Source organism: Bos indicus x Bos taurus, chromosome 14, assembly GCF_003369695.1.
Source record: "Bos indicus x Bos taurus breed Angus x Brahman F1 hybrid chromosome 14, Bos_hybrid_MaternalHap_v2.0, whole genome shotgun sequence".
NCBI lineage: Eukaryota > Metazoa > Chordata > Mammalia > Artiodactyla > Bovidae > Bos > Bos indicus x Bos taurus.
The window spans coordinates 37,343,263-37,369,553 of record NC_040089.1 but is presented as its reverse complement, the minus strand read 5'-3'; the positions used below and the strand labels follow the sequence as shown (position 1 = coordinate 37,369,553).

Below are 26,291 nucleotides of genomic sequence, written 5' to 3'. Positions count from 1 at the left end.
TAAGGGAGGATCACAATATAAAGGACTTTTTGCAACAAAGACAATAAATCAGAACATTAAAAGATGACTATTGATTAAAACAAACCAATCATCTCAACTTAAGGAATTTAATGCCTTTCTCTATATGGGAAGATGCAAAAGTCAGGACCCATTGAAACCATTCTTTTGATGTGCACCTCAGCTGTCTGGGGTCAGGATCTGTACTTTCTCACCCTGAGTCTCAGGGTGCTCTGTGGTGAGGGTGTCGGCTGCAGTGTCTGATGGCTCGGCTTCCTGTTTCTGCCCTGAGCTCCCTTAGAGCTCACCATCAGGCCAGCTGCAATGTGATGACTTGATGGCTGTAAGATTCTTTTTTTTTTTTTTTACTGATAAGACAGGCAACTTTTTTTTTCCTTAGTGATAAGGTATATATCTACATATCCAAGGAATGATTTCAAAGAACCCAGACTCTTGCATCTTCCCATACAAAGAAAAGTGCTAACTTCATTGATTTGAGATGTCTATTTTTCTTTAATTAACAGTGATGTTTTGATGTTCTTACCACCTCATTTCTTGCAAAAACTAAATATTCTGGCTCCCCTCTTACCTCTTCAGAAAGCCCCTTGGAGCTATCTCCTGGGCTTAAGTCCTCAGAGTTTGCTGAATAAAATATAATTCTCAGCTTTTAGGGTGAGCATTTTTTTTAGTCGACAGATCACAGAAAACTATACTTGATCAAGACACAAAGCAGGGTATTCCTGAGGGAACAGCCAGGCTTGTGAACTGGATACAAGCCACGTAAGGTCTGTTTACCCTGAGAAGAAAGACTGCCAACTCCCTCTATAAACACCAGTGGAGCACTCTAGGTGAAGCGCTGCTGTGCTTCATGTGCATCCACGTGGAAGTGCCTTCCTGACAGGATATTCACCTGCTGACTGCCCGTCACCTGAGTCATGGTAAATGTTGGCGTTAAGGGGGCCACTTTTGCCTAGGTACCTCAAATAATCTTGTTGTTGTTTAGTTGACTATGCCAAAGCCTTTGACTGTGTGGATCACAATAAACTGTGGGAAATTCTTCAAGAGATGGGAATACCAGACCACCTGACCTGCCTCTTGATAAACCTGTATGTAGGTCAGGAAGCAACAGTTAGGACTGGACATGGAACAACAGACTGGTTCCAAATAGGAAAAGGAGTACGTCAAGGCTGTATCTTGTCACCCTGCTTATTTAACTTGTATGCAGAGTACATCATGAGAAACACTGGGCTGAAGGAAGCACAAGCTGGGATCAAGATTGCTGGGAGAAATATCAGTAACCTCAGATATGCAGATGACACCACCCTTATGACAGAAAGTGAAGAAAAACTAAAGAGCCTCTTGATGAAAGTGAAAGAGGAGAGTAAAAAAGTTGGCTTAAAGCTCAACATTCAGAAAACGAAGATCATGGCATCCAGTCCCATGACTTCATGGCAAATAGATGGAGAAACAGTGGAAACAGTGGCTGACTTTATTTTTCTGGGCTCCAAAATCATGGCAGATGGTGACTGTAACCATGAAATTAAAAGACGCTTGCTCCTTGGAAGGAAAGTTATGACCAACCTAGACAGCATATTAAAAAGCAGAGACATTACTTTGTCAACAAAGGTCTGTCTAGTCAAGGCTATGGTTTTTCCTGTGGTCATGTATGGATGTAAGAGTTGGACTATAAAGAAAGCTGAGTGCCAAAGAATTGATGGTTTTGAACTGTGTTGGAGAAGACTCTTGAGAGTCCCTTGGACTGCAAGGATATCCAACCAGTTCATCCTAAAGGAGATCAATCCTGGGTGTTCATTGGAAGGACTGATGTTGAAGCTGAAACTCCAATACTTTGGCCACCTGATGCAAAGAGGTAACTCATTTGAAAAGACCCTGATGCTGGGAAGGATTGAGGGCAGCAGGAGAAGGGGACGACAGAGGATAAGATGGTTGGATGGCATCACCAACTCAATGGACATGGGTTTGGGTGGACTCTGGGAGTTGGTGATGGACAGGGAGGCCTAGCATGCTGTGGTTCATGGGGTCACAAAGAGTCAGACACAAATGAGTGACTGAACTGAACTGTTGTTTAGTTGCTGAGTCGTGTTCAACTCTTGTTCAAAGCCATGGACTGTAGTCTCCCAGGCTCCTCTATCCATGGGATTTCCCAGGCAAGAATACTGGAGTGGGTTGCCATTTCCTTCTCCAGGGGGTCTTCCCCACCTAAGAATTGAACCCACATCTCCTGGTACCTCATATAAACTTAGTGATGTATAATCAAGCGAGAATCTGGAATTGGCTTTCTTAGCTTCCCCTCATGGGTCTTGCAGATGCTTATAAAAACATTAGGTTAATTAGCAGGAGAATGGGGAGAGGCAAAGGCAAGAGGCAAGGGACTGGTCTTAGAAGTATGAAAACTGTAACATTGTTATTAAGAAAGAATCTGAATAAAGGAAATATTGATGGAGTGTAAGACAAAAGAAAAAGAAGGGCCATGGAATTCATCTCAGCCAGGTGGAAAGCTTTAGACGGTTATTTAAAAATGGGTTGCATAAAACTGACATTGATGGGGTTAAAACAGAGGTCTTACCACTGTGCTCTCAAAGGTTGGCCAGGCTAGTGAGACACCCAAATAAGTCAGCTCTGTTTACCCCAGTTTGGAGACATTTTAAAAGCTGGAAAGCAAAGTTTATAATGAAAAACCTGACTTGCAACCACTTGATGCAAATCTCAGGCAGATTAGTTAAGATAAAGATTGACAGAAGGGCCAGTGTCCATAGGCTCAACCCCCTTCACTGGGGACCCAAAGCCTAATGCACAAGAGTGGTAAAGTATGTCAGAAGACGGAGAAGAGAACTTTGCGAGTCTTGACGTGGGAGCCCTGTGCACTGAGTACCAGCCAGTTTGGTGAAATGCTGCCTCTTGGACCACTTAGTGGAGTGAATGGAGAAACGTGAGTGCTGATAGAATTATGATGACCGGAATGTTTAAGTGGGTTTATGGAAAGACTCCTTTACCTTCCATAGCGTTTAGCCTAGTGGTGGTCTTGCCAGTGTGAGTCTTAGAAGGTCAAGGAGACACTCCTTAGTGCAGTTGCAAGCAAATTAGGGAGCTAGGAGCATAGAGCCCTGAAAGGTTGGAGTGGCAGAGGGTCAGCAGCCAAGTGTTGAGGCTGCAGTGAGGCTGCGGACAGCTGGGATCACTTTTAGGGGAAGATACCCTAAGAGATGAGGATGCAGGTAAGTGTAGGCTTAGAGGTCAGCAGGTACTGGACAGAAGCTGTATATCAGGTCTTAAGAAATGAAATGTGTGTGTGTGTGTGTGTGTGTGTGTGTGTGTTGGAAGGCAGTTGGTAGGATGGATGTGAAACCAGACAGGACCCTGTGTGTATGTGTGGGTGTGTGTCTGTCAGAGGGCAGTTGGCAGGATGAATGTGAAACCAAACAGGACCCTGTGGGGCTCCTGGGCACAGAGGCCTTTCTGTGTTCCCTGCTTCTAGCTTGTAAGTAACAGGCTTCAGCTTCCATGACCTTCCCTGAGTTTCAGAGGGTAGGTTCAAACAGTTACTAATCAGGGAAGGGAGGGGAGGAGAAGACATGGGAGGAGCAGTCAAGAATCAATAATGCAGCCTTGGGAGAGAGTCTTGGTTCTGCCTCAGAGAATATATGACAATATCTTTAAACTCTTCTATAGAACTAACCCCTAAATGGGAGATACTCGATGAAGCATTGTTCATTCCAAGGAAAGTCACAGTTTGAGCATTCTGAGAACCACGGAAGCTCATTAGGAGACCACCTGAGGCCAAATTAAAGGCGTGCTTACCCCGCACATACACTGACCCTTAGCAGCAACCCCACCTTTGAAGCTCTGCTATAAGACTCTTCACCAAATACTCCCACCCCCCTACCCTGGTGGAAGACACAGTTTTTGAGGGCACAAGTGTGCTGTGTCCCTTTTTGCCCATGGAAGCTATAAAGCTATTATTTACTATTGCACCTCAAAATCTGTCTCTGAGATTTGATTTGCACAGCAGCTAAGTTTTCAGCATCAGAGGGTAGCACACTGGAACTTGGGTTGGTGAGGCAGACAAATCTGCTGGCCCCGTGTAGTGGCAGGGGTACAGAGTGGCAGCAGACAATTTTAATACCCTGACAGACATCACTGTCACTGGCGGCTGTAGTGCAGGAAATAGATCTTTGTCTCCCCACTGCCAAGTTCTCGACTGGGACCCCGATAATAAAAGGCAGATCAGCAAGAGAAAAGCATGCAGATTTATTGGACACAAGTTTTACATGACACAGAAGTTTTCCTAAGGCAATGAGGACCCAAAGAAACAATTAAACCTGCAAACTTTTATGCTAGGTTTGATGAACAGTGGAACGTTGGGGAAAGATGTGATGGGACAGAGGTTATGAGGTAAGGGGAGCAAACTGGCCGAAGCTGAGCAAGGCTTGTTCATGCAAGTTCCTCTCCGTGTCCTTTCATCTTTGGAAGATAAGGATGCTCTTTCCTCTGGGTATAAAGGGGGCATGTTTCACATGAGGGTTTTATGACCTGTTTCAGGGGAAGGTCAGAAAGTTTTTCCATTACATGCTGTTTCTAAAATTCCTTTAGCTTAACATACTCCTCACGCCAAGCTGCCATATTTTGGGGTTGCCCCAGGCACAGCATGAACACTGAATGAGTAAATGAAAAAATGCGCCTGCCTGGTGGCTTCCCTGGTGGCTCAGACAGTCAAGAATCTGCCTGCAATGTGGGAGATCTGGGTTCAATCCCTGGGTTGGGGAGATTCCCTGGAGGAGAGCATGGCAACCCACTCCAGTTTTCTTGCCCAGAGAATCCCCAATGGACAGAGGAGCCTGGTGGGCTACAGTCTGTGGGGTCGCAAAGAGTCAGACATGACTGAGCGACTAAGCGCAACAGAGATGCTGAGAAAGGGATGGGAGAGGAAGGAGTAGCCCCTGTCCTGGGTGATGTATCCTCTTGACATTGCCAGTTGGCTTGACCCTGTCTTGACCCTGCCTCTGTCGGTCCCTCCCTGGGTCACTTCTCACCTCCTCGTTGGCCGCATGGCGCACGGCCAACTGCACACATTCCAGAAACACAGCGTGACTCGGTGTTACAATTGCACGTTACAGCCTGGGCCTCTCCTCCAGCATCCAACCTACCCGTTTCTCTCTCCCACTGCTGCAACTGCTGACTACCTGACTTGCCCGAAGTCTCCCCCTTGACCTGAGGCAGGGAGTGGACTAGAAAAGTTTACTAAGCCCTCTGGAACCTGGTTTTTGTAGCCTCCATCATTCAGGTGTCTTCAGTGGGCGAGGGACACGTTCAATGAGAAATCAGTCGCCATGATACACACAGACCCAGGTGTCCATGAAAAGACATTTTCAATGCCATCGTTATTTTAACACAAGAGCAAAAGAGTGAACAGACAAGGAGATATATTTCAGTGAATGTGTAGAGTTTAAATGTGACTCTAAAATTCTTTGGCAGTCTGGTCTCACCCCTTGAATCTGGGCCCTGGGACTCTTGGACCAATGGAATATGGCAGAGTTCACAGCACAGTTGTGCCAGCTGCTGAGTCCAGGCCTTAAAAGAACACGTGTCTTTGACTTCTTGTTGTTTGGAACCGAGCCACTGTGCTTTGAGGAAGCCAAGCAGCTCACAGGCCACAGGTAGGTGTTCTGGCCGACAGCCTCGGATGAGGTCCCAGTAGGCGGCCAGCATCAACCACAGGTGTGGCCTTACCCGGTTTGGGCTCCCAGCCTGTGAGCTGTCCTAGCTGATAACTGTGGGAGCAGTGAAATATAAAGTTATTGAGCTTTGTCCAGACTGCCTGAACTAAATAAACCTCTGTTGTTTTCAGTCACTAAATGTGGGGAGAGCTTATTTTATTCATTCATTCCTTTCCATGCTGCATAACTTGCGGGATCTTAGTTCCCTTACCAGGGATGGAACCTGGACCCCAGCAGTGAAAGCGCCAAATCCTAACCACTGGACTACCAGGGATTTCCCTGGGGATGGTTTATTACAACTGCAATATATTACTAATTCAGAATGCAATCACAAGTACCAAAGAGATGAAAGAGTGAGAAAGTATAAACAGCTAGAATGTTTATTCTCCACCCCCACCCCCCGCCCCGCTCCTTTATAAATGGGAAGGGAGAAAGAATAATGAAGCCTTTTGAAGAGGGGATAGGACACGAAGGAAAGATGACAAAGTGCTAAATGATACCTTTCAAAATAGACACAATTAAAAAGGGTTAGGAGAAGTAATTGAACTTATTTAAGAAGAAACACCTGCTATCCCACGCCCCTGTGTTCAGAGATGTTACACATTTTTTCTATTTCAAGAAAATTTAAATAATTACAAGCAAGGCACAAAGTAAAGTATCAGGAATTAGAGTAACAATGGTAGAATAAAGCCAGATGATAAATTCTCTCTCTGGAATTTTTTTCCCGCACTACCAGCCGATTTTCTGGTTCTCTGCATGCCAACTTAATGAGAAAAACGAAACAGTCTTTTACTATTCATGCAAACATTTCTAATACTGCATATATGGATTTTCCCACGTCTGGTGTTTTCACTGTAAGCATGTTTGTCACATGCTGCCTAGTGTAGCCAAAACTAAATTAAATAAATGAAATTTAAAAAATTCATTCGATTTGGGGCTTAAATGTAACACACCCATGGTCTCTCTCCCGCCCCCTCAACATCTCTTAATTAGCAAGTGGATAACCAAAGCCTTAAAATTAATTATAAGAAAAAGTTACAGCGGAGATAAAGTTTTCAATCAACTATAACGACCTGAATAGGAGGGAATGACACTCCTGACCACTTCAGCGCCATTTCTAAAAGCATCAACTCATCCATTTATTCTGAAAGCATTTACTTCCACCTGTTGGCTGTTGGATGCTGGGACTACAAAGATGAATGAGACACAGAGCCTGGCCTTACACAAGGTACTGTTTGGCATATAGAATCAGGTTCAAAAACAATCTAATACACCTATCATGTCAGAGGAGAGAGAAGAAAAAGCTGGCCTGCTCAGAGGAGCTGCAAAATGGTCTCAAGAAGGTGATTTTGGAAGGATCTGAAGGATGACTTTTCCAATGAGTCAACTCTTCGCATGAGGTGGCCAAAGTATTGGATGGCTGAATGGCATCACTGACTCGATGCACATGAGTTTGTTTGGGTGAACCCCGGGAGTTGGTGATGGACAGGGAGGCCTGGCGTGCTGCGATTCATGGGGTCGCAAAGAGCCAGACACGACTGAGAGACTGAACTGAACTGAAGGATGACTTGCTCACAGGAGGATGGACTGCAGGGAGCGGGAGGAGCCCAGCAAAGGCACAAATGTGGGAGGCTTGTCCTTCCATATTGCTGGTATGAAGGGCATGTTCTCATTCAAAGCATTGAACAAGTATTTGAATGCTAGGCTTGAGCGCTAGAAGTCATTAACCAAGGACTAGGGCACATTTAGGGAGGATGCGCCACGTTAAGTTTGAAGGAACTGGCAGAGGTGAAAAAGAGGGAAGAAGCATAGGAAAGAGTTCTAGGAGGAAAACATGGCAGGAGATGATGTCCTTGCACGGGAGACCTACCACGGGTCAGGCCCTGCTTTAAAGGGCTTTGTGCATACTATGACATTAAACACACATTATAGGGCTTCCCTGGTGGTCCAGTGGTTGAGAATTCGTCTGGCAGTGCAGAGGACACTGGTTCCACCCCTGGTCTGGGAAGATCCCACATGTCGCAGAGCAAGTAAGCCCATGTGCCACAACTACTGAGCCTGTGCTCTACAGCTGGGGTATTGCAACTATTGAGCCCACCTGCCCTAGGGCCCGTGCTCAGCAGCAGCAGAAGCCACCACAGTGAGCAGCCTGCACACAGCAATTAGAGAGTAGCACTCACTCACCGCAACTGGAGAAAAGCACATGCAGCAAGGAAGACCCAGCACAGCCAAAATAAATAAATCCTAAAAAAAAAAAAAAAATACACATTGCTGTCTCCTGGGCAACAAAAGAATAAAACTCATCAGGTAAATAACATCCCCATGGTCTTCTACTTGGTAAGTGGATAACCTGCCCTGGTTATCTAGTTAGAATGCCGTTTCTTGTAACCTGTATGCTACACTGTCTTCCTAGCTGTTCAGAGAACTATCGGTTTTACGCGATGACTGAAAGAAATCACAGGTCTGGTAGACATGTCTCAGGCAGAGAATTGATACTGGGAGAGGAACCCTGGGAATAATAATGCAAATAGATAAGTTTGTGAAACACAGTAATAATTCTATTTTTAGACGTACTTTATTACCAGATTATTTATGGTGCCATTTACTAAATGGAGTGTTGGATTTCACGGGGCTTAACTGGGTTGAAGTTATCCAGACATCAGTAACCCACATCAAAACCAGGACGAATCAAGAAGTAATTCGAGTTTTCTGGCGTTCTCGCCTCAACAATCTAGAATCTAGGGCACTATTCTAGGATGATCCTCCTCCTTTTTGGTTCGAAAGATATATCTTTTCGTGATTTTTCTGGTCGAGGAGGCTGTCTGGCCACGCTGCGGCTCTTGGAGAGCAGGTGATTACTGATCACTAGTGTTTTCTGGGCGAGACAGTTGCGCTAACCCCCTCCCCTTCCCCCGCCCCCTCCTCCTCCCAGTCTGGAAAGGTGCAGGATCCGCTAAACCGTGCATCGCACAGCGGCGGCCGGAGCAGACGCGGGATGGTAGCCCGTCCCCAGCAGAGCAAAGGGGGGCAGCGAGAAAGCCTGGGGAAGGTACGGGCGGGGAGTCGGGGTGCAGACACCGCCGGGAAAGAGCAGAGGGTCCATTGGGCGGGGGAGGCAGTGGCCGAGTTGCAGGTGTGGACGAGGCTGCCCCAGGCCCACCCTTTGCAGCCGAGGGGGCGGGGAACCGGGCCGCGGGGGCCCGGAGACTGCGGACGGGGCGCGATCACAGGGTGCTCGCTCGCCCCCGTTTTCCAAGGACCCGGGGGACGGGGCCTTCGCCCGGGGGCCCGGCCTGCCGGCGCCAGCACCGCAGCGCCCGGGACGGCCGCCACTGCGGCGCACTGCCGGCCGCCAGGGGGCGGGAGCGGAGCCTCGAACAATGGCCGCGCTCGGCCGCGGGCCGGCGAGAGGAGGAAGGGAGGGAGGGTCGGTGCCGGGCGCGCGGCGCAGGTCCGCGGGGGTTCGGGGGCGCGCGCGCGCGCGTGCCGGGAGGGCTGGGGCGCTGGAGCGGCTGCGTCGGCGGGAGCGCGCGGCGCGGGCCCGGGAGGGCGCGGCGGGAGCGCCCGAAAGGCGGGCGGAGGCGGGGGGCGGGGAACCCGAGGGGTGGAAGCCGGCGGCGGCGGCGGCGGCGGCGGCGGCGGCCGAGCGGGGTCAGTTCTCTGTAGTGTTTGCCAATGTTGGAGTCGTCTGCAAAGTGTCCCCGGCGAGAAGGTAAATACCCTCGTTGGGGGCGTCCTGGAGGCCCCGACTTCCGCCCCGCCGGCGGAGGAGACAGAGGGCGCTGGGGAGCTCTGCGGGTCCGCGGCGCGCGGCGAACCCCGAGAAGAGCGGCCCCTTGGCGGCCTCCCCTCCCCCGCGCCTTCCCTCCCTCCTCGGGCCCTCTCGGGGCGGGAGGGGGAGGGGAGGAGGATGGCGGGGGGCAGGGAGCCGGGGAGGAGGTGAATGAATTGGGGGGGGGCGAATGTGGAGGGGGTGGGACGACACAGGTGTCCAGAGGGGAGGAGCCGGGAGCGAGGCGAGGAGGCCGGCACGAATGGATTGAGGGGGGCCAGTGGGTGAGGGGGAGCAGGGACCCGGGAGGTGGGGGTCGTAGGGGGGCCGGGGGGGTGGGAACGGCCGGAAGAGGGGACTGCGGGAGAGGCGACAGTGCGGGAGAGGGAGGGGGAGGGTCCCTGCGGAGGGGAAGGGAGGGGAGACGGTTGGGGGGGGTCCATCCTTGGAGTGTCTGCCAAGAAGGGGCCCGGGGGGCGCGGGAGGATCGGTGGGGCGGGGCGGGGGCGCGCGGGGGGCGGGCGGTGGTGGCTATTTCTGTATAATGGGCAAGTGATGAAGACGTAAGGCTCCGAAATGGGGAAGGTAGGTGGGGCCGAGGGGGGCAAAATGTATCCTATGATACGCAAGTTGTGCCGTGGCTCCTACGAACTACTACGGTGAGAGCTCGGCACAGAGGGGTGGTTGGCAGCTAGTGACCTTGCCGAGGTGAAGGGAGTTGGGCGGAGAGACAAAGATCGGTTACAGAATCCACCCGGAGAGGACGGAGCCTCCCGTCCTCGGGGGAGAGCCGGGCACTGTGTGGATTGGGTCCAGGGGGGTGTTCCGCAGAGGCGATCGGGGAAACGCTTCAGCTGGGATCCTTCTGGAGAGGGGGCGGGGATAATGGCCTTGGGATCTGAAAGTCCCTGAAAATATGTGCAGAATTTTGCACTTGCTGAGAATTTTCTTTGGAAAGGATCTTTACTTGGGGTGACGCGTTTCCCGCACCCCCCACCACCTTCCCCAAAAGGTTTAAATCTCCTTGGGTAGAGAAGGACCATTCAATTAGCGGAACATACTAAAGGATTTTAAGTTGGGTGATTCCTGCAGAAAAGATGAGATGATCTTTTAAAGGTGTTTAACTGTTAGCTGAAAACCTTCAATTTTAATGTTTGATTTCACGATTTGGGGGAACTTTGAGCATTAATCACTTTTTCTGATGCATCCTTATGTTTTAAGGAAGTATGATGAATATTTGAAATCAAAACTGTGATGGGCACGCGGGATAATAGTAACCTTGTAGGAGAAAAGATTGCAACATTGCTCCTGGAGGCTATTTCTTCTCTGTCCTTGCGTTCTCAAGATGATTCACACATACCACGGTGTACTGAGCTGCAGTAGGAAAAAAAAATCTTGTTTAATAAAACCATCAAAATCCAGATACTCTTGTTTTGTAATTTGGCAGGTTTTTCATTTTTCAATTTGTATTTTATTGCAAACCAGAGATAACACATACCACTTGAATTGTAAATTTGCTGCATTTTGCAGCAGGCCTACATTAAATTTGTGAAACTTAAAACAAACTATGTGATGTCTACGGTTTTATCCTAATATGTTTTCAACTCAAGGCACCGGTTGCCACATTGCATTCCATGGCAGTGTAGTTTGAAATTTATTCCTGAGTGATCATTAGTTGGTAGGACATGGTTCAGATTTCTTCACCCATCACTAAAATTTTCTTTAAAAATCTGTGATTTGTATTTGTGACAATGTTGCTGTATATTCCAGGTTTGCACTGTTAACTTCAGATAGACTGCCATGTAATTTTTAAGTTACATTTTTTTATTTGGAAATAATTTCAAGTTTACAGAAAAGTACCAATAATAAGAATAATGCAAAGAGTATTCTTGTAACCTTAACTCAGAGTCACCTGTTACCATTTTACAATTTATCGTTTACTTTCTTTCTGTCACACACATAATGTATTTTTTCCTAGACCATTTGAGGATAAGTTACATACATCATAGTTCTTTACTCTGACGTAATTCAGCATGGAAGACCATGTAAATTTCACATTTTAGCTTACTTGCCATGCCTGGAATGAAATTCTAGGAAGGAGAGGCTTGGTCTGGTTTTCAACAAAGCATAAGACTATCAAAAATATCTAAGCTGATTATCAGTTATTAGTATACAAACGGTATAGAAAGTGAGGTTGAGTGGTTTTTCTGTATTAGAATCAGGTTCTGAAAGTTATAATTGGCCAATGTGTTGGGTTTTTTTTTTCTCTGTAGTTAACCTCCTCTTTACATCTATTTCTGTGTCTTCTTTTCTTTTGTATACTTTGAGCACTGGATATCGGATCATTTATGTGTATAGATCATAATAAAAGTCTAGATATTGCAAAATTGAATTTTGTTATTATTAGACTGAATAGTGGAGAAATACACACTATAATCAGATCATATCTAGATATATTCATGCCTTTTCTAGATACTCAAAATATTAGGTATGTGTATAGAATTCATAATAATTATAATTTATATTTTTGTGTCATCGATTTTGAGTAATTCCCTGAAGTTCTATATAGGATCCTTGCCATTATTGTTTTAGAGATCAGGCCCTTTGTTACAGGAATATTTTTAAGGACTTGAGTTCTTTATAATTTAACATATAATGGAGGGAAGGGGACTTTGAACCAGACAAAACTGAGTTTTAATCCTAGTGATGTGACCATGGAGGAGTGACCCAACTTCTAGAAAAACGGAGGTATCACCTGCATTCCAAGGTGATGAGGATTAAAGGAGGTAATATAAATATGGCAAAATATGGCACCTGATATTTAAAATTGGTGTCTGATAACTATTTTCTTTTTTATTTGGCTGGTAGTATGTATGTGGATGTTTTCCACTGGAATGGTTCATAGAGTGAGACTTCTCTAGAATATATCATAGATTCTTTGTTGTTATTTAGTCCCTAAGTTGTGTCTGGCTCTTGCAACCCCATGGACTGTAGCCTGATAGGCTCATCTGTCCATGGGATTCTCCAGGCAAAAACACTGACGTGGGTTGCCATGCCCTCCTCCAGGGGATTGTTCCAACCCAGGGATCAAACCCAGGTCTCCTGCATTGGCAGGTGGATTCTTTACCACTAAGCCATCTGGGAAGCCTTCATAGTCTCTAGGGCACTGTTAAAATATGTACCAAATTGTTCTGTTTTTCTTACAGAAAAATAGTTATTTGTGGTACTTTGAAAAGAAATGAAAATGAAAAACTTTTTTTAAAACACTTTTTAAGAAGCCCATGAAAATTTTAGAGTAAGAAGCTTTGAGTTGGTATTCAGTTTTGTAGTGGCTTGGAATCTAAGAATGGGAATAGTAAATGTTTTGCTTTTCATATTGTCATATGAGACACTGAAGTGAGGGTTGCCTGTCGGTTGTGGGATAGGTGTCAATATAAGATGTTGTATAGATATAATAATTTAATAATGCCATTTTATAAAGCAGGATTTAATTGTTGAGGATTTTATAGATTTAATTTTGCACAGCTTTCAATTAATCAGATGAGCAGAATGTGATTCATAATACACCCAGCAAGTGATAATAGCAGTACATTTCAGATTCACGATGGACCTTTAATTCTTCATGAGTGGCAGGTCCCCTCCAGGTAGTGGTGCCTTGTATCCATAAACCATCCTGCCTGTTTTCACTTAGTAGCTTGGAATCTGGAACTACATGTCCTGATGTGCCTGACAGGGTATCACTGTAGGGCAATTTTGGGACACGTGAATAGGTTTCTCTAAAAGCACATAGTTGTAATTGGAATGAAAGGTAGCTAGAAACTTTTTGACAGATGAAGGGAAGGTGGATTTTATGAAGCTGTAGGCAGTATAAAATGCTCTTCATTGTATTGATATGACTTGATATTTTTATCAGATTCTTTTAAATATAGGACAGTAGATGTGGCATGTCTTTAAAGAAGAAATGAAGTTAAAGAGATGTGCTATGGTGGGCATTCCAGATTGTCTGTGGAATAGTTGAAATCTTTATATTGGTATAAATCTAATATAACTTGTTTGTGAAAAAAACTAAGTTCAGAGTTTTTATCCTGTGACTTCCCAGAGTGCTGTTACAGACTGATAGTTTCATGTTTTAATTTATACAGATCTTTATAATTGTGAAGGAAAGGCTTACAGAATTTTTAAAATTGTATCGTCAGTTTTGAGTGAAAAGGTGCTTTTGTTTTTGCTTCTTCATAAAACTGCCTTTTGTATATCGGAAGATTAGAACTTCCGCTGTATTTTATTGTGCCTTTTTCTCAGGATCAGCCACCAGTGTTGCCAAACTCTAATATTGAAGAAACACATACAGGTCTATAGATAAGCATTGTTAACTTGTAGAGGCATACATGAAAAACAAAATGAGATTTTTTTAGCTTTGGTAAATTCTTATTAAATAATGTTAAATTCTGGGAAGTAAGGGATATTAGATCACTGAGAATGCTTTTAGTAGTTAATTCATATTTTAATGTCCAAGTGAACTTTTTTCGATTAAAAAAAGAAAATTGGTTTGGTTTGTAGTTTTACATATTGGTGGTGTATTTTAACACCATTTCACTAATGCTGTACTTTTTAATGATTTTCTCTTGAATAAAATGTAAATGTTTAAGTTTCATAATTTACCACTTTCATATTCTAGCATTAATTATTTATTAATGTTGAACAGGGAATTGATTTTTTGGGGTTTGCCTAAATATATTAGTTAACATCTAAAGCATCATAGAATTATAGAACTTTAGAGTTGACCAGGACTGTATTACTTATTGCCGCATAACAAATTACACCAGAAATTAAGAATTTAAAACAGCAAATATTTATCATCCCAGTTTCTGTGGGTTAGAAATCTGGGTGCAGTTTATCTGGGTGCCTGTGGCTCAAGGTCTCCTAGGAAATTGCAGGTAAGCTGTTTCTGGGGCTGTGATCTCATCTGAAAGCTTGACTAGAGGAAGATCTGCTTCTGAGTCATTCATGAGACTCTTGGCAGGACTGAGTTCTTGCAGTGTCTTGGACCAAAAGCCTCAGTTTCTTCTGGGTTGTTGGCCCAAGGTGTCCCTCAGTTCTTTGCCATGTAGGTCTGTTTACAGGACAGCTTACAACGTGGCATGGGCTTCCCACAGAGCAAACAGGTGAGAGGGAATGAGAGCAGGTGACTCGCAGGAGGGTAATGATGGTCTTTTTATAACTCAGTCTTGGAAATGGTAGTTTGTTATTGCTGCTTTCCTCTATTCATTAGAGGCTGCCTACCAGAGGACTTGCATTTACTTTTCAAAAATTAAAAAAGAAAAAAGAAAATAGAAGCAAGGGAAAGAACTCTGAAGATACACAAAGTAATTTACCAAGGCTCAAAAGGCAGTCTCCTGAAGAGCTTGGACTAAAATGCAAATTCACCGGTACTCAGGCCTTGTGCTATTTCTACAACATGCAGTTCTCTTGAAAAATGTAAAAACTGACATAGATGCTGAGGTCACTATTAGATAATTGAAAACTTTCAAAGGCATTTTGAATTGACTCTAGTTTGTCATCTTGAAAAAATGGTAGTCAGAAATGTATATACATATAAACACATGCATATTCATATGGTGTCTGTATATACGTATCTCAAGAACCTTTGCTTCAGAGGGAAAGTTCAGTATTAAAATTTTTTAGTATAAAAGTTTCTACACAAGTGATTGAATTTAACTTGCTGTATATAAAAGTTGTGATAATTTTTTGGGGGGACTGTAGATAATTTTGTGTCTTAACTTCTACCATTACAAGGTCCATTTATTTATAAGTTTGGGTTTTCCTGCCCTTCTTTGCTATCTTTCTTTTTGGTCACGGGATTTGTGGGATCTTGTTTGAGCCCTGGTAGTGAAACTATCGAACTGTGCCCCCTGCAGTGGAAGCACGGAGTCTTAACCCCTGGACTGCCAGGGAAGTCCCTGATAGCTATTTTTAAGTTACATGTAGAAGAGATTTGCCACATGAAGATAATACAGCCATCGCAAGGAGGTCAGACCCATAAGGAAACAAATCCAAATGTAAGAATGGGATGTGTCACAGTGGTGATTTTCTTTTTGAAAATGTTATATAAAGCTTTAATATGCATGCAGTTTTTTGGTAATGATATTAAAGCCAGAAACAGGAAAAAACCAAAACTAGGTAGCCTTACCATGTGCTCTTTTCCACTCCACCTAAGAGAGTATGCATGTTACATCTTCAGGCTTAATTTATCTTTTAGAGGATGGGAACAGAGCTGTTTAAAACCTTACTGGAGCAAGGGAAGTATATATTCAATATTAATCTGAAACTTTTAGATTGTTTTAACAGCTTCACTTTTGCTGAAATTGTTGTAGAACTCTAGAACCAGAAGAGACTTTGTTCAGCCTAGATCTGCTCCATCCAGTATGGTAGCTAGTCGACACTTGTGGTTAAGTTTAAATAACATTAAAGGAAGTTTAAAATTCACTTTCTTATTTGTTTTAGCCACATTTCAAGTGTTCAGTAGCCACATGTGGCTACCAGCTTGGACAGTGAAGATCTAGAATATGTTTATCATCATAGAAAGTTCTACGCTGATCTAGATCTGCTCCATTATATATTTGATTTTTGGTCACGAACATGTGTTTAAAGTGCTAATCATTGTGATCACCAACTAAGTTGAACTTTTATTTCTTCATTTTCGTTTTCTAGTTTTTGGAGCCGTGAGGGATACAGCACTTTGGTCAATATTGTTTTAACATGCTTCAGATAAATCAGGTGAGTTTGTGTTAAGGCATGTCACTCTTATATGGTGCTTGGGCCATAAATTGTAGAGCATTTTAACTCAGCTTTCCTATAACCACCACCTGACCACCAGTTTATAGAGCAGTTACATACTATATATTTGTCATAGGAAGGCTGCAGGGCAGGTTGTGTAAGAATTATAGCAATAGTCCTGAACGCTGGTAGATTTTGAGTGTTAACAGCAGAAGGTTCGTCTGTTCTTTCTGGTGTCACATCCCTCCAGGACTTGGTGTATTCAGGAGTCATGATCTAGCTTCAGTAGGTGGCAGTTCTGCAGACTGGAAGTACTTTCAGTGACAAATCTTGTGAAGTAGTTGTATCAGTGCTTTAGAAAAAGATTGCTTTTTCTGGGGTGCTGGAGAAGGCTAAAAGGAAGTGCTCTGCTAAATAAACTATAGCATATAATGCCTTAGACTCACTGTAAGAAATAGTTTCCTTAGGTCTTGGCATTTCTCCAAGAACTTTATACATTTAATCTTACCCTTTCTGAACAAAAAAGGGTATTGTATCATAACTGTAATTTTACAAAATTACTTTATTTCACATTTGCAAATCAAGAGAGGAGTAATTAATTTCACTGCAAGAAGAAATTACATTTTTTTGTGATTTGAGGGAGTAATCCATGACCTCCCCGCTAATCCCCGCTCCATGAAGTTCACCTTGCCTAAGAAATCTCCAGTTCCTCTGCCTCACGTATCATTTCTGAGTCAATGACTTTTAAGTTTATACCTCATCGAGACCTCTTTTCTGAGCTTCAGACTTAGGGAGCAGTTACCAACTTGATCTCTTAGCTTGGATATCTTTCTGCGTCTCAGACTTAATGTGTGCCTAGGAAACAGTCTAAATGCTTCAGTGAAACTAGACTCTTTTAGGTCCTAGGTTAAGCATGGTTGTTCCTGCTTTACCTCTCCCTGGCCCTCTTCTCACTCTCCCCCCACCCACCTCTTGCCCTGTGCTTGGTTCAGTTGACTCACAGGCCTGGGATGTGCTCTCATAACACCCTGCCCTTTTATTTAATGACGCTCTGACATTTGAAATTCTGTTCAAATAGGTAATGTTAATTAACATCTGTCTTCCTTGTTACTTTGTTTACTGCTGAATCCCCAGGTCCTAGAATAGTTCTTATTGTCTGTGATATTTACGTATTTGCTGGATGAGTGGGTGAATGGTGCTAGGGTTGCCACTAAAGCAGGGAGATCTCCATCCTTGTCAACAGTAACCATAATTGTGTTGTAAGTTTTGGTATTGTATGATGCTGCTTCACGCAGATGCCATTAATGTAAATCTCTCCTTTATGCGAAGTTATCTTTGATTTTTTCCTTGAATTAGGCAGTTTTCTTGTGTAGCAAATACTGCTTTCCTCAAAGACATTACTCCACAGGCTAAAGGGAAGGTACTGTGCTTAGCGCTTCCTGTGCCTTCAGGGTTGCCGTCAAGTCCCACTGGCTGCATTGATGGCGCTTTATGGGATGTGACTTACAAACGGCGCTGTAGGTGTGAAGTTCCCCCTAAGTGACTGTATGAATACCTGCTGTTAATTATATGGGTACAGTAATTCTACCATAGATAGATAGAAATTATCATTTGTTTTATGTCAGACCACGTCATTGAAAATTATGGTTTATGGATCAGTCCTAATGAGGATTTACTAACCCTCAGTGCTGCTGGTCATGTTGAACCAGGCCTTGCAGACAAAAACTAGGCAACATTCTGCATGGCCACAGCAGTTCCCTGCACCTTGGCTAGAAATTGTCCACAGGGCCAGGAGACAGACATACTTTGCTTGTAGCAAATAAGTATTTCTCAGCTCGCTTCAGGACCCTCTCTTGTTATTGATTAAGTTTTATCCTCCCAAACTGTTCAAGTCTGAGAGAAAAAACTAACCTAATTTAGAATAGTAGAAGTTATAGAGAACATTTCCTCTTTGGCCAAACCTAAAGTCACATTGAATTTTTAAACTTACAAGTGATTTTTATGTTTTGTTATTTTCATGGTGATTGCTTTCGTATTAGAGAGAGAGTTCTCAAGATAAATGTGAAAAGATATGAAAAGGCGATTGAAGCTGGCATCTTGCAGCAGTTGAGATTTTTCACTTTGTGATTTTCAGTATTATCTTTAGGATTAGTAGATAAATTTTTATTCGGGAGGTGTTTTGTTTCTTAAAATGCCTGATTAGTACTAGCAAATTATTCCATATATGTTCCTAGAACTAATTAAAAACTAGAGTATTGAATACCGAGTTACTTGGTATCCTCTTTGATATTATATTGTCTCTAGCTGACATTATTACTAAGGAACATAGGAATGTACCATGTTCTGCTGCCATAATGATACTTCTGCCTTTAAATTGTTCTTCACAATTTTACTTTCACCTTTTAAAAGTGTGTGTTCTTATGCATGTACAACTCATGCAGAAAAATTAGGTGGTATAGATATGTAAAAAGGAAAAAAAAATCACCAGTAATTCCATTATTCTTTTACAGAAGTAATCACTGCTAACATTTTGGGGTGTATACTTCTAATTTTTTTTCTATGCAGTTATGTTTTTATGTGAATATGTATTATTTTTAAAAAACTGGAATTATGTAATACATAATACTCAAGTGATTTAATCCATAGTTTGAAAGTACTAAAATTTATTTAATCAAATCCTTATTGTTGGACAGATTTTGTATTATAGTTAATGCCACCATGAGTATTTTTTTATATACACCTGTGTTCCTTTGTCCATTATTTTCTTGCAATTAATTATTAGAAATGGAAATACTATTCAAAGGAATATGCAGATTTTAAAGATATTTGATGCATAAATACCAAAAATACAAAATTATATCTATTAGAAGTTTATCAGAATGCCTGTTTCCTTATTTCTGTGACAAATTTTCTGTCTCTGTCAATCTGTCTGACAAAAAGAGATATTTTAATTTGAATTTCTATGATTTGCTTACATTCTTCTGTATTTTGGCTTTTGTGAATTGCTTATGTTTTCACTGGCATCTTTATCTTTTTATTTGTAAAAATTCTTTGGATTATATCCCCTTCAGAATTTTCTAAGTTAGTCATTAGTTTATTTATTTTTTTCATTCATTCAACAAATAACTGATGGTAACCTGTGTTTCCAGCATACTGTACTAAGAGTTTGGATCTTTCTTCCTGATGTTTCATTACTAGCCCTTAGGGCTTCCTAGTGGCTCAGATGGTAAAGAATCTGCCTGCAATGCAGAAGACCCAGGTTTGATCTGTGGGTTGGGAAGATCCCCTAGAGAAGGACATGGCAACACCCTCCAATTTTCTTGCCTGGAGAATTCCATGAACAGAGGAGCCTGGTCAGCTATAGTCCATGGGGTTGGGAAGAGTCATACACGACTAAGTGACTAACACTTTTACTTTGAGGGAAAGGAAACCATTTCAACATTAAGCTGCAGCAAATATAAATTGAGAAGCCACATGTGCTGTGAAATGATACTTGAAAATTAGTGACTGAAATAGGGCAAATGTTTTCGGATTAGTTGGTGAGGCACACTTGATTGGGCAGTTTGTCTCAGGGGGTTGGGAAGTCTGTGTTGGGCAACTGTAGTATTGGGAGAGCCCAGCAGCAGGGATTTAATAGAAGTCTAAAGTGGTGATTCCTTCTAAAGAGGTTTGGTAGTTGCTGTTGGGAACATGGAAACTAAGGGGAAGCTTTAAGGCCTGATTGAAGTGAAGTAGGAGAATAGGGAGGACAAAATAGAGTTTCAGTGCCAGAAAAGTTGAGAATCCTATAGAACAAGAGGGAGCCAGGTATTATAGAGAAAGAATAAAGTTGTATCAAGGTATACTGTAAAGTGTAAAGCCAGGGTTTGGTCATTAAGAAACAAAAGGTCTAAAGTTTAAGGGATAATGATAGTATCCCACAGGTCTGTTGTGAGGAATAATTGGGACAACAAAGGCCAGATGCTTAGCATTGGTCCTAGCACTATTGTTACTTCTGTTAAAATTACTATGACTGGTATTGTTGCTATTGTTGCTCTGGAAATTGTTGGGAAAGGAGGGCAGATGTTTAAGTTGGTCAATAGAGTAAGTAATTGTTTGGGGGAGTGAAGCACTTGAATGTTTCTCAAGGCAGGTCAGCTGCAAGTGCTCTCTTCTTTCTTACCATATGCCCCAGAACTGTCCTTTTCACTTAAAAGCTGCTGGTACTTACTCTTAGTTATTTTTCTTCAAAGTCTGTCTTTGGAGTAGGGTCCACAGTCTGCCCATCCCTTTTTAAAGTCACAGGATGCAGTTTACAGTTAGGGGATTAAAAAAAGTAGTAATCACAGGGAGGATAAAATGTTTAAGAAAGATTTTGCCTTTCTGCCATGCTGGCGTAACAGGATTTGTCCTCTGGATAGCCAGCTTCCAAGATAGCCCCCAGTGATCTCTGCCACCCTTGTGTTAATGCTCTGCCAGGTCTGGCCAGTAGAATATGGTAGAAGTGACGGATCGTTTCCAGGGATGGGTTATAAAAGACCTTGTGGAAGACTTCCCTGGCAGCCCAGAGGACTGTGCTTCCACAGAGGGGGCACAAGGTCAGTTCCTGGTGAGAAACTAAGATTCTGCATGCTGCGGAGTGTGGCCCCCAAAAGAAAAAAAGCTTCTCTTCTCTTTCTCTCTGTGTCACCCTGCATTGCTCACTCTGAGAGTAGTTAGCTGCCATGTTGTGAATAGCTCACTGGAGAGGCCCACATGGTAAGAAATTGAGGTCTCCTGCCAACAGCTAACAAGGAACGGAGGCCTTTAGCTTACATTGTGTGATTGAGCCTTCTTGGAAGCAGGTCTTCTAGCCCTTGTGAAGCTTCCACCCCAGAGACTGCTGGCCCACCACCATTTGACTGCAGCACCATGAGAGATTCTGAGCCAGAACCACTAAGCCAAGCTGGTCCTTGACTGCTGAACCTTAGAAAGTAGATTTAAAAAATGCTTATTTTTTAAGCCACTAAGTTGAGGGTAATTTGTTATGCAGCAATAATATACTCTTTCTGCTTAAAAAACTTGAAAGCATATATATGTGTGTGTGTGTATGTATGTGTGTGTGTATATATATATATATATGTGTATATATATGTGAACAATGGTTTTTAGACATTGGATGACAGGTAGCAACAGACTGTGGTCTCTGAGAGAATAGAAACACATGGAAGTAAGCCCTTCTATTGCAGTAGTTTGAAACAGAGCCAGAGGTTGTTTGCATGCTGCAGTAGAAGGAGGAGGAATCAAAACAGAACCAAGTTTTGTTGGGATTAGGAAACAAAGATAAGAGTTCGGGAAGGCCAGGGTGGTTAGAATTGTAGGTCGGAGTACCAGAGAGAAGGGAGCTGTGGGGAGAAGTGGCAAATATATAATCAAGAGTGCACTCAAGCATATATGCATTCTAAAGTGCTTCAGAGGGTTCTTCTTGAGTCTTTGGCTCAGTTCTGATCTGTAGATGCATGACAGGACCATATCAAAGTCAGGGAAAGAAGTACTGGAGAGTAGTAAGAAAAGAATTTCTGGAGCTCACACGAGGCTGGGAATAGTTTGTGTTTCCACTGTCTAGTTTATAAAGACCTTGTAATACATAGGGTATTGGAAAGTCTTCAGAAGACTCCAAGTGATCCCAAGTAATTTAACTGTGCACCACAACAAAGTCCAAAACTATATAGAGGAATGCCACACAATCCAGAACCTAACATATAAAATTCAGTGTTTGTCATCCAAGATTAAAATGCTGCCTCACCTTGAATAAGGGATAAAACATCTAGACAGAAGATCAGTAAGGACATAGAGGACTTGAACAGCACTATAAACTAATTAGAGCTAATGGACATATACAAAGCATTCAGCAACATCAGAATACAAATTCTTACCGAGTGCACATAAAGCATTCTCCAGGAATAGGCCATGTGTTAGGTCACAAAACAAACCTCAGTATGTTTTGAAAGATTGAAACCGTACAGAGTATCTTCTCTGGTCACAGTGGAATAAGGCTAGAAATCAATGACAGAATACAAAAAAACACACAAATATGTGGAAATTAACCAACATACTCTTATTAAACAGCCAGCAGATCAAAGGAGAAATCATAGGGTAAATAAGCAAATAATTAAAGACAAATGAAGGCTGTATATTGTCACCCGGCTCATTTAACTTATATGCAGAGTACATCATGCGAAATGCCAGGCTGGATGGAACACAAGCTAGTATCAAGATTGCTGGGAGAAATAATCAATAACCTCAGATATGCAGATAATACCACCCTAATGGCAGAGAGCAAAAAGCCACTAAAGAGCCTCTTGATGAAGGTGAAAGAGGAGAGTGAAAAAGCTGGCTTCAGAAGCATTCAAAACAATAGGATCATGATGTCCAGTCCCATCACTTCATGGCAAACAGATGGGGAAAAATGGAAACAGTGATAGACTTTATTTTATTGGGCTCCAAAATCACTGCGGACAGTGACTGCAGCCATGAAATTAAAAGACACTTGCTCCTTGGAAGAAAAGCTATGACAAATCTATACAGTGTATTAAAAATCAATGAAATCACTTTGCTGACAAAGGTCCCTATAGTCAAAGCTATGGTTTTTCCAGTAGTCATGTACGGATGTGAGAGTTTGACCATGAAGAAGGTTGAGGTGCTGAAGAATCGATGCTTTTGGACTGTGGTACTGGGCAAGACTCTTGAGAGTCCCTTGGACAACAAGGAGATCAAACGAATCAGTCCGGAAGGAAATCAACTCTGAATATTCATTGGAAAGACTGATGCTGAAGCTCCAATACTTTGACCGCCTGATGTGAAGAGCCAACACATTGGAAAAGACCTTGATGCTGGGAAAGATTGAGGGCAGGAGGAGAAGAGAGCGACAGAGGATGAGATGGTTGGATGGCATCACTGTTTCAATAGACGTGAGTTTGAGCGAACTCCAGGAGACAGTGACGGACAGGGAAGTCTGGTGTCATGCAACCATGGGCTTGCAAAGAGTTGGATATGACTGAACGCCTGAACAACAAAGACAAATGAAAATAAAAATACAGTATACTATAACTTAGGGGAGTCAGTAAAAGCAGTGCTCAGTGGGAAATTTATAGCAGGAAACACCTACATTTAAAAAGGACAATCTCAAACAAATAACCTAACTTTTCACTTTAAGAAAACCAGAAAAAGAGTAAATTAACCCGAAGCCAGCTGAAGAAAGAAAATAAGATTAAAGTGGAGATAAAATAGAGAATGGAAAGCAGTATAAAGAATCACTGAAACTAAAAGTTGGTTCTTTGCAAAGATAACTGACAAGCTGGACTGACAAAAAGAGCAAAGATGCATATAACTAAAATGAGAAATGAAAGTGGGGACATTACCATGACCTTAAAGAGGTAAAAGAATTATTAGAGAGTACTATGGCTCATAGTGGAGAAGGCAGTGGCAACCCACTCCAGTACTCTTGCCTGGAAAATCCCATGGATGGAGGGGCCTGGTAGGCTGTAGTCCATGGGGTCGCTAGGAGTCGGATACGACTGAGCGACTTCACTTTCACTTTTCACTTTCATGCATTGGAGAAGGAAATGGCAACCCACTCCAGTGTTCTTGCCTGGAGAATCCCAGGGATGGGGGAGCCTGGTGGGCTGCCATCTATGGGGGTCACTCAGAGTCGGATACTACTGAAGCGACTTAGCAGCAGCATGGCTCATAGTACAGTTGTATGCCAACATATTGGATAACCTACATGAAATGGACAGATTTCTAGAAACACAGATTACCAAAACAGACTCAAGAAGAAATAAAAAATTTCAACTGACCTATTAGAAGTAAACAGATTCAGTTTTTTTTTAAATCCCTCCCAAAGAAAAGTCCAGAACCAGATGGCTTCACTAATGAATTCTACCAAACATCTAAAGAAGAATTAACACCAATCCTTCTCAGACTTTTCCAAAACATAGGAGAGAAGGGAATACTTCCTAATTCATTCTATAAAACCAGTATTACTCTGATATCAAAGCCAAAACAAAGGCACCATGAGGAAGATAAAACTGAAAATCAGTATTCCATATCAGTATAGGTGTAAAAGTCCTCAACAAAATGCTAACAAACTAAATCCAACAATATATTTAAAGGATTGTATACCACAGCCAAGTGGAATTTACTCCAGGAATGCAAGAGTGGTTCAACATAGGAAAATCAATCAGCATTAATAGACAATGGAAACCCACACCACACACAGATAATCACCTCCTGTGTGATACAGAAAGCACTTGGTAAAATTCAACACCTATTCATAATAGAAACACTCAAAAACTAGGAATAGAGGGGCACTTCTTCAACATGATAAAGGGCATTTATGGAAAACTCACAGGTAGCATCCAGTTTAATGGTGAAAGACAAAAAAGTTCTCCTTATATTCAGGAACAAGGCAAGGATGCCTGTTCTTACCACTGCTTCAGCATTGTACTGGAAGTTATTGCCAGGGTAATTAGACAAGAAAAAGAAAAGACATCCAAATCTGGAAGGAAGAAATAAAACCATTTCTACTTGCAGATGACATGTGCCATGTATATAGAAAATCCCAAAGAATCTATGAGTACAAAGAAAAAAAACAGAGCTAACGAATTCAGAAAAGCTGCAGTACAAGATGATACAAAATACAGTTCTGTTTCTCTATACCAGCAGTGTAGAATCCAAAAAGGAAATTCAGAAAACAGTTGCATTTATAACATCATCCAGAAGCATACAGAAATTGGAAGACCTGTACTCAGAAAACTATATAACAGTGTTGAAAGAAATTAAAGAAGACTCAAGTAAATGGAAAGATATTTTTTGTTTATGGATTAGAAGACTTAGTATTGTTAAGATGGCAGTACTATGCAAAATTGTCTGCATATTCAGTATAAAGTCTGTCAAAATTCCAGTGACCTTTTTTGCAGAACTTGAAAAACTAATCTTCAGCTGCTTATAGAATTGCAGTGGGCCCAAATAGCTAAAGCAATCTTGAAAGAGGACAGAGTTGGACAGCTCCTACATACTCCATTTCAAAACATACTGTAAGTCTACAGTAATCAAAACAGTGTGGTTCTGGCGTAAGGAAGGAGGACCAATGGAATAGAATTGAGAGGCTAGAAATAAGCTATTACGTATATGACCCACTGATTTTTGACAAGATTGCCCCAAACCACACAGCGCAGGAAAGAATAACATCATCAATATATAAGAGTTCTAAGACAACTGGATATCTGTATGCAAAAGGATAAACATGGACCCCTATCTCACACCACATACAAAAATTAACTCAAAATGGGTCAGTGACATAAGAACTATAATTCTTGTAACTCAACAATAAAAAGAAACCCAACTGAAATGGGTAAAGGACTTGAATAAATAGTTCTCCAAAGAAAATGTACAAATGACCAACATGAATGTGAACAAAAATACTCAGCCTCTTTAGTAATTAGGGAAATGCAAGCGAAAACCACCATGAGTATCCTTTCTTGCTCTCTAGGATGGCTGGAATCAGAGAGACCGACAATAACAAGTGTTGGTGGTGTTGTGGAGGAAGCAGAACACTTGTACTATACTGGTGGGAATGTAAAGTGTTTTATTTTCTGTAGAAAACAGTTTGGGATTTCTTTAGAGTGTTTAGCATAATATTACCATGCAATTCCACTCCTGGATATATACCCCAGAGAATTGAAAACAGTTATTCAAATATATGCACACACATGTTCATATTAACACTATTTATAAGAACCAGATGGTATAAGCAGCCCAAATGGATGGATGAATGGGTAAACAAATTGTGGTACATACACACCATAGAATATTATTTATCTGTAAGAAAAGATGACATACTGATACATGGTATAATGTGATGCTCCTCAAAACACTTTTACTAAGTGAAAGAAGTCAAACACTAGAGTCACATATTATCTGATTCCATTTACATGAAATAGCTAGAATAAGTAAATCTATAGAGACAGAGTACAGATTGGTGGTTGCCAGGT

The 26,291-nt window shown here is 42.3% G+C and overlaps 1 protein-coding gene across 14 annotated transcripts in view; it reads left to right on the top strand.

The window, feature by feature from the left end:
• Positions 1-8,662: 8,662 nt before the first annotated feature.
• Positions 8,663-26,291, top strand: part of STAU2 (staufen double-stranded RNA binding protein 2) — a 303,753-nt gene continuing 286,124 nt past the window's right edge. Inside the window, exons 1-2 of one of the 14 annotated variants that reach the window (XM_027561197.1) lie at positions 8,663-8,781; positions 16,213-16,278. Coding sequence is in view for 7 of the 14 variants with exons in the window: in XM_027561188.1 (XP_027416989.1) it covers positions 8,728-8,781 (54 nt within the window). In the remaining 7 variants the exon portion in view is untranslated. Of the gene's footprint in view, positions 8,782-9,305; positions 9,445-9,769; positions 9,789-15,530; positions 15,561-16,210; positions 16,279-26,291 lie in introns of those variants that run through there. The other 13 variants (XM_027561194.1, XM_027561190.1, XM_027561199.1 and 10 more) reach the window with 13 other exon arrangements.